Here is a 7,401-nt window from a genome sequence, read left to right on the forward strand (position 1 = left end):
AAATTCATATAAGAAAATTTATTATCAAGAATTTTATGAAATTTAATATTAATTATTAAATTATATGTAATAATTATTATTTTAAATTATACAAATTCATAAAATATAATTAATTAGTTATAATTATTTTAAATCTTATTAAATCATATATTTTAAATAAAATATATATTTTAATTAAAATATATTTAATAATAATTATGTTAATTTATATTTTATTAAATTATATATTTTAATTAAAATATATTTAATAATAATTATGTTAATTTATATTTTACAGTATCATATATTATGATTTGAGTAAATTCATATAAGAATATTAATTATTAAGAATTTTATTAAATTATATATTTTAATTAAAATATATTTAATAAAAATTATGTTTAAATATGATTAAATTATTTATTATTGATAATAATAATCTTATTAAAATTTAAATAACAATAACAATAATCATTTACCAAAACAAATTTATGCTAAGGGTATTCTAGTCATTTTAGTTTTTTCCATTATGCTATTACACCTCTATTCCATTCAACCAAACACAAGATTACTATTACGCCTCTATTCCATTACATTCAACCAAACAGTTGATTTACTATTACACCTCTAATCCAATACACCTCTAATCCAATACAGCGAACCAAACGCACCCTTAGTTTTTTTAATTATATAATATCGAATCTTCCATGTTAGGCTAAAAGCAAATAAAAAATCCTTACAATTAATTAAATTAATTGCTTGTCCTTCATTTGGGTTAGAGGTGACGAAAATTTATTGGTTTTATTTGGCATGGAAGATAAAAGTAATTAATTTAATTAAATGAAATGATTTTGTTTTTTTGCTTTTAACTTAGCATAAAAAATTCAAGATCATATAATCAAAAGTAATTTGGGTTTCATAAACAATTATTAAAGATGAGTTATTTGAGTTTATTTTAAATTGGAAACATAAAATAAAATTTTAATTTTAGAAGGAGATTAAATTAATTGATTTAATTGATTTTAATATTATAATAACAAATAAATTAACACCATCAATAGATAAAAAAAATCAATAAATTATTTAATTAATTTTGATGTTTTGAAATTTAAAATTCCAATATTGAAAAAGAAAATTTAGAATTGTTGCAAGGGAGTAAACAAGTACAATTTGACAATTTTTTAATGCACCATTTAATTTCTACTATTTTTTTCCATCTTTAATGTGATTTTATCCCGATTAATACTTTAATAAAAAAAATTTGTGACCAAAATGAAAGCAACCTAAAAGTTGAGTGACTAAAATGAAAGTCTAAACATGATATGACTTTTACAGTTAACTGTCGTTAGAGATTTAACGCTTGGGTGACTAACATGAAAGTGCTGAAAGTTAGATGACAAAATTACAAGGATTTCATTCTAAATGACTAAAATAAAAGTGACCTAAAAATTAGGCGACCAACTTGATAATTTACCCTTTAATAATTTAATAGATTAATTCAATTTATCTTTTTATGCTTCAATGGTGCGTTTTGGCGATGCATTTAGATTTGAGAGATGATGATAATGTTTGTTTGGGGTGTTAGATGGGTAATAGTATTAGTCTCCTATATTGGATGGAGTATATTTTATTTTATTTAATAAATATTGAAAAAATTATTCGTTATATATTAAAAAATATATAAATTTATCATTCTATTACAAATTTTATCCATGTGTTCCTAAGTGATGATAATGATTTTTTGAAAAAATTTATATAAGTGATATGGAATTAATAGATGAGTAAGATTAAGAAAAAATACTTTGGACGCCTCTATAATAAGAGTTGATTGTATTTTATTTTTTACACAAAAAGAAAAATTAATCATTGTAAATTAAATAAAAGAGTAAACTGTTTTTTATGATATTGCATGTTGTTCGCAAACAATTTTTTTTTGAAGGAATAAAGTATGCTTCTTTCTTTCCATAACTTTTATTATTATTATTTTGCTCTTCAAAGAAAAAAAAATCTTTATTTTCCTTACAGTCATCTTTTGGTGACCATAAAGGCCGAGTATTTGTACGATGACACATTTCAGTTGCCTTCTTTTTACTCTCGTTGTAGAAATTCAAAGGTATTATTATGATGTAGAAATTCACGACCCTCAATGCCAAACGTATTAAATGCCATTCGGTAAACCCTTCCTATAAATTCAAACACCATTGAACTGCCTTAAGCATGAAAATTACACAAAACTGAAATGGGTAATCTAAGCCTATCCCTTGTTTCTTTACTATGCTTATTAGCTACTGCCGCTTCCCAGCAGTGTGGGCGCCAAGCCGGTGGCCGGACTTGTGCTAACAACCTTTGTTGCAGCCAGTTTGGTTATTGTGGCACCACAGATGATTATTGTTCACCTTCTAGAGGTTGCCAAAGTAACTGTCGGGGTGGGGGTGGTAGTGGCGGCGGTGGTGAAAGTGCCTCCAATGTCAGAGCTACCTACCATTACTACAACCCTGCACAAAATGGATGGAACCTAAATGCTGTAAGTGCCTACTGCTCAACTTGGGATGCAAACAAGCCCTTAGCATGGCGCCAGAAGTATGGATGGACCGCCTTCTGCGGACCGGTCGGACCTCGTGGCCAAGCATCTTGTGGAAGATGCTTAAGGGTTAGTTTTCAATTTGTTTCTTTCACCATCTGTTGGATCTAAGTGCAACAGCAGCAAGCTTCAACAGAATGCTTGTCTAGCAAGTCTCGTGACTTGCAGGAGAAACAAAGCAGAAAACTCAAATAGATTTTGAAGCAAAACTAAAAATGGAGAGCATATGGATGAAAACTTGTTGAATTCATTCCTTAAACTGAAAATGGCACAAAGCCAATACATAAACAAGTTTACAATCTTGACAAAACAGTAGGTTGACCTAAACTTCACCTACTACCACTAATACACATAGTAACTTGTGCTAATTAGCTTGAACAAATAAACAAAGCTGATTTATCAGCTCAATCAACATCAAAATTACATCAAGCATAAACCTAACATAGTTATAAAGCAACTAAGTTACATTACTCTAACTTAAAATTACAAAATGAAACATAAACAGCTTGCTGACTAGAAGAACCAGCAGCTTCTGCATGTAGTGCCTTCGATAGTCTTGGTTGCTGCATGCTGACCATTACTTCAACACCATCTCAATCATGTCTGGTTGAGTTTAAGAGCTATGATACATAATAAGCTAATATTGGTTATGATGAGCAGGTGACAAATAGAGCTACAAGAGCACAAGTAACAGTAAGAATTGTGGATCAGTGCAGCAACGGAGGCCTAGATTTAGATGTAGCCGTGTTCCAGCAGATTGACACTGATGGCAGAGGCCATGCCCGAGGCCACCTTCTGGTGGATTACCAATTTGTCGCCTGTTGAGATTCAAGCTTTTCTTAAAATTAAAGAATAAGAGAACTCCCTCCTATAACCAAATAAAACAATTTTATGTACCTATTTGATAAAGAGAAAAAGCCAAAAGGGGCAAATTCATAAAGTATTTTTGAATTGCCAATCCAATAATAAATACGAGTTTGAACAATTGCTGATTAGTCAAGAATTACATACTGTTAGATGCAATTTTAATTATTATTAATTATACATTTACTATTTATTGGTGAATCTAAATATCTGTTCATAGTGTCGATGAATGATAAAAATATACTTACCACAAACTTAAATTTATTGAAACATCTATGTAGCTTACCACATGATTGGTGTAAATTGCACACGGTCAAGAAAATATCACCTCTCTATGTCGCTTAATATTGTAAGTAAGGTAATTAGTATTTTATACATAAATGTATATAAAAAGTTTTGATATTGATACGTATCAATATCACCATGTTTTGATGTATCGTTTCAAGTTTATCGATAATTTTAAATATTTTTCATATATATTTGTAGTCTAATTTTTAATTCCTCGATAAATTATAATATATTTAAATATTTTTACATGTATATTTACAGTTTAATTTTTAGTTTCTTAATAAATTATACATCATATATCTTAATTACATTCATATATATAAATATAGTTCTATGTAAATATAAATTTTAAAATTAATATTTATTTTCGATAATCTAATTTAATAACTATATTTTAATTTTGTACGGATTGGAATTGGCAGGTACACACCGAAATGGATTGAAACGAAGGAAGCACATCAAAATTTTAACCAAAACAAAACGTAAATTACTTGATACCCATTTAAGACCGAAACGATACATACTAATTAATATAATTAATACTGATATGACACCAACACCATATATCAAAACAACATTTACATAAAATATTTTACTCAAACATTTTATCATGACTTGTTGGTACGTAACATTAAAAACACAAATCATATGTTTCTTATATTCAACAAATTAATTGGTAATTAAGAACTCATTAATTTTGCTTATACGATTATACCTAACAATTTTCATGACTAGGAATAGCATTTAATCCACTTTCAAAGTGGATAAAACCCACCAATAATTTGGCTGAAAAGTGATGTAACTCATGTCAGATCATAAAAGGAAAAAAAATAGATATGAAAGTATGCTGAATCTGTTGATATGTTAAAACTCAGTAGAGGTTAAACCTCGTGTATGGCACTTAAGTGAAACAAGTTCAAATTCTGTTAACCCTTTTTCTCTCTCCTAATTTTGTAATTATCAAATATGTTATGTAGGCAATATGTAACTTTTACATCATCATAAATTAAAAAGACTAAATTACTTAGTTGGTCACCTAATCTTTAAGGTACTTTCATTTTGGTCACCCAAGTATTAAATCTTTGACTGCGGTTAACTATATACGGCACATCATGTTCACACTTTCATTCTGGTCACCCAAAAAAATATCTTTTTAAGAATATTGATTGGGGTAAAAAAAATCAATGATTAAAGTGGAAAAATTGTAGAAACTAAAATAGTACACAAAATTTTCAATTGTAGAAATTCTAATTTTTTTAATATTTAAAATTTAAATTTTAAAACATCATAATAAATTGTTGAAAAAATTTTACCTATTGGTAATGTCAACCAATTTATTACTATAATATTAAAATTAATTAATTTAATCTCATTTTAAATTTTAAAATTAACGAAATCAACTCAAATGATTCATATTTAATAATTGTCTATGAAACTAAAATCTCTTTTGATTATATAATCTTGAATTTTTCATGCTAAACTAAAAGTGAAGGAAAATATCATTGCAGTTAATTAAATTAATTGCTTATTTTTCATTTGGGTAAATAAGTGATGAAAAAGATTAAGAGTTTTGTTTGGCATGGAAGAAAAAATTAATTAATTTAAGTAATTGTAAGGATTTTTTTGTTTTTTACTTTTAGCTTAACACGGAAGATTCAAGATCATACAGTCAAAAGAAATTTAAATTTTATAGAAAACTATTAAAGATAATAATTTCATTGATAATTTTTTAAAATAATTTCAAAATATCAAGATATTTTGAAAGGATTATTAATGATAATATTATGGGTTCTGAGCAAAATGGACCACACTTGCCTAAATTATTTATTTAAAGTGAAAATTTTGAAAGGATTATTAATGATAATGACGAGAATGAGAGCTATAGGGACCTAAATTAAGAGGTGAAGGGGTTTTACAGGATAACAGTTCGTGAGTTGTCAATGTCGTTTAACTACAGGGATTATTAAGTACTATAAGACTTTTGATTTAATAATGGGTAAACTATCTAGTTGGTCACTTAATTTTTAGGACGCTTTCATTTGGTTATTCAAAATAAAATTTTTACAATTTCGTTGCTCAACTTTTAGGATACATTCATTTTAATCACTCAAGTGTTAAATATCTAACAATGATTGATTGTACACATCACATCATATTTATACTTTCATTTTGATCACCTAACTTCTAGGTTGCTTTCATTTCGGTCACCCAAAAAAATACATTTTTTTAAAATATTGATCATGGTAAAAAAAAAAAGGGTTCAAGTGAAAATGTGGTAGAAACTAAAAAAAATACATTATCAAATTGTACTTGCTTATCCCATTACCTAAAAAAAATTTAATATTGAATTTTTTAATTTCGAAACATAAAAATCAATTAAATAAATTGTTGAAACTTTTTTTATTTTTGATAATGCCAACCGATTTGTTAGTATAATATTGAAATTAATTAATTTAATCTCCTTCTAAACTTTAAAATTCTATTTTATGTTTCTAGATTAAAGATGAGTTATTTGAGTTGATTTTAATTTTGAAACATAAAACAAAATTTTAAATTTTAGGAGATTAAATTAATTAAAATTAATGAATTTCAATATCATACTAACAAATTGACTGACATTATCAGGGGATAAAAAGTTTTCAATGTTATAAAATAAATAGACAAAGAGTAAAGAACAAAAAAAAAATATGCGAAGCAATAGAGAATGTATTTTATTGATCAATAGGGATATTTACAAAGCTTCTCCAAACTCTTTATTTATAGGCATAAGAAGTATAATGTAGAGATCTTACCAGAATTTAAAGTACATCAAAACTTATCTTGATCTTGATGGATATCCTATTAATAAGATATTCATAACACTCCCTCTTGGATGTTCATTGGTAGATAATATTGTACCTCGTTAAAACTTTACTAAGATAAAAACCCTGTGGGAAAAAAAACTTCTAGTGAATGAAAAAGAGTACATATATCTATAATACGCATAATATGCCGCCTCATTAAAAACCTTACCAGGAAAACCCAATGGGACAAAACCTTACTAGGAAAACCCAATGGGACAAAACCTCGGTTAAGGGAAAAAGAGTATAGCACGTATTACTCCCCTTTGTGAAAACATCACATACTTTCTCATATTCTACGTATTCAATCTTGAATACTAGTTTTTCAAATGACTATTTGAATGTATTTGTTAAGCATTTATATCACCATTCTTTTGAAAGTCATGAGTGAGGGAAAATTTGGGGAAAATATATTTTGATATCTTCAAGAGTTTCAACAATAATCATAGCAAACTTTAATCATGATTCTTCTATAAAAACACAAATTGGTATTTTTGGATCATTTTATAGTCCTCCTTCAACTACTATTTACCACATATGTTCAAATTATTTTAATTCATATAAATGAACAATTTCCCGAGAATTTCAATATGCTACTAGTATTCTAAATCCTTCAAGGATTTTAATATAAACTTTACTATATAGTGGTTCATAAAAGGTTATAACAACAACCATTAGACGCAAGTTAAATCTTTTATGAATTGTCAAAATAATATATCTAAAGGTTATTGCATCCACCACAAAATAATATTATATCTTTTTATAATCAATGCCAAGACTTAGCGAAAAAATTTATATTTTTATTTCGCTTTTGCAAAACTACTTCATTTGCACCCTTACTGGCTTTAT

The 7,401-nt window shown here is 26.8% G+C and overlaps 1 protein-coding gene across 1 annotated transcript; it reads left to right on the forward strand.

The window, feature by feature from the left end:
- Nucleotides 1–2,171: 2,171 nt before the first annotated feature.
- On the forward strand, nt 2,172–3,545 carry LOC107926765 (hevein-like preproprotein). The gene is made up of 2 exons (XM_016857697.2): nt 2,172–2,629; nt 3,221–3,545. The coding sequence occupies exons 1-2, from the start codon at nt 2,219–2,221 to the stop codon at nt 3,383–3,385; spliced, it is 576 nt and encodes a 191-aa protein (XP_016713186.1). The 5' UTR covers nt 2,172–2,218; the 3' UTR covers nt 3,386–3,545.
- The last annotated feature ends 3,856 nt before the right edge of the window (nt 3,546–7,401 follow it).

The sequence above is a fragment of the Gossypium hirsutum genome, chromosome D11 (genome assembly GCF_007990345.1).
Source record: "Gossypium hirsutum isolate 1008001.06 chromosome D11, Gossypium_hirsutum_v2.1, whole genome shotgun sequence".
Classification (NCBI taxonomy): Eukaryota; Viridiplantae; Streptophyta; class Magnoliopsida; order Malvales; family Malvaceae; genus Gossypium; species Gossypium hirsutum.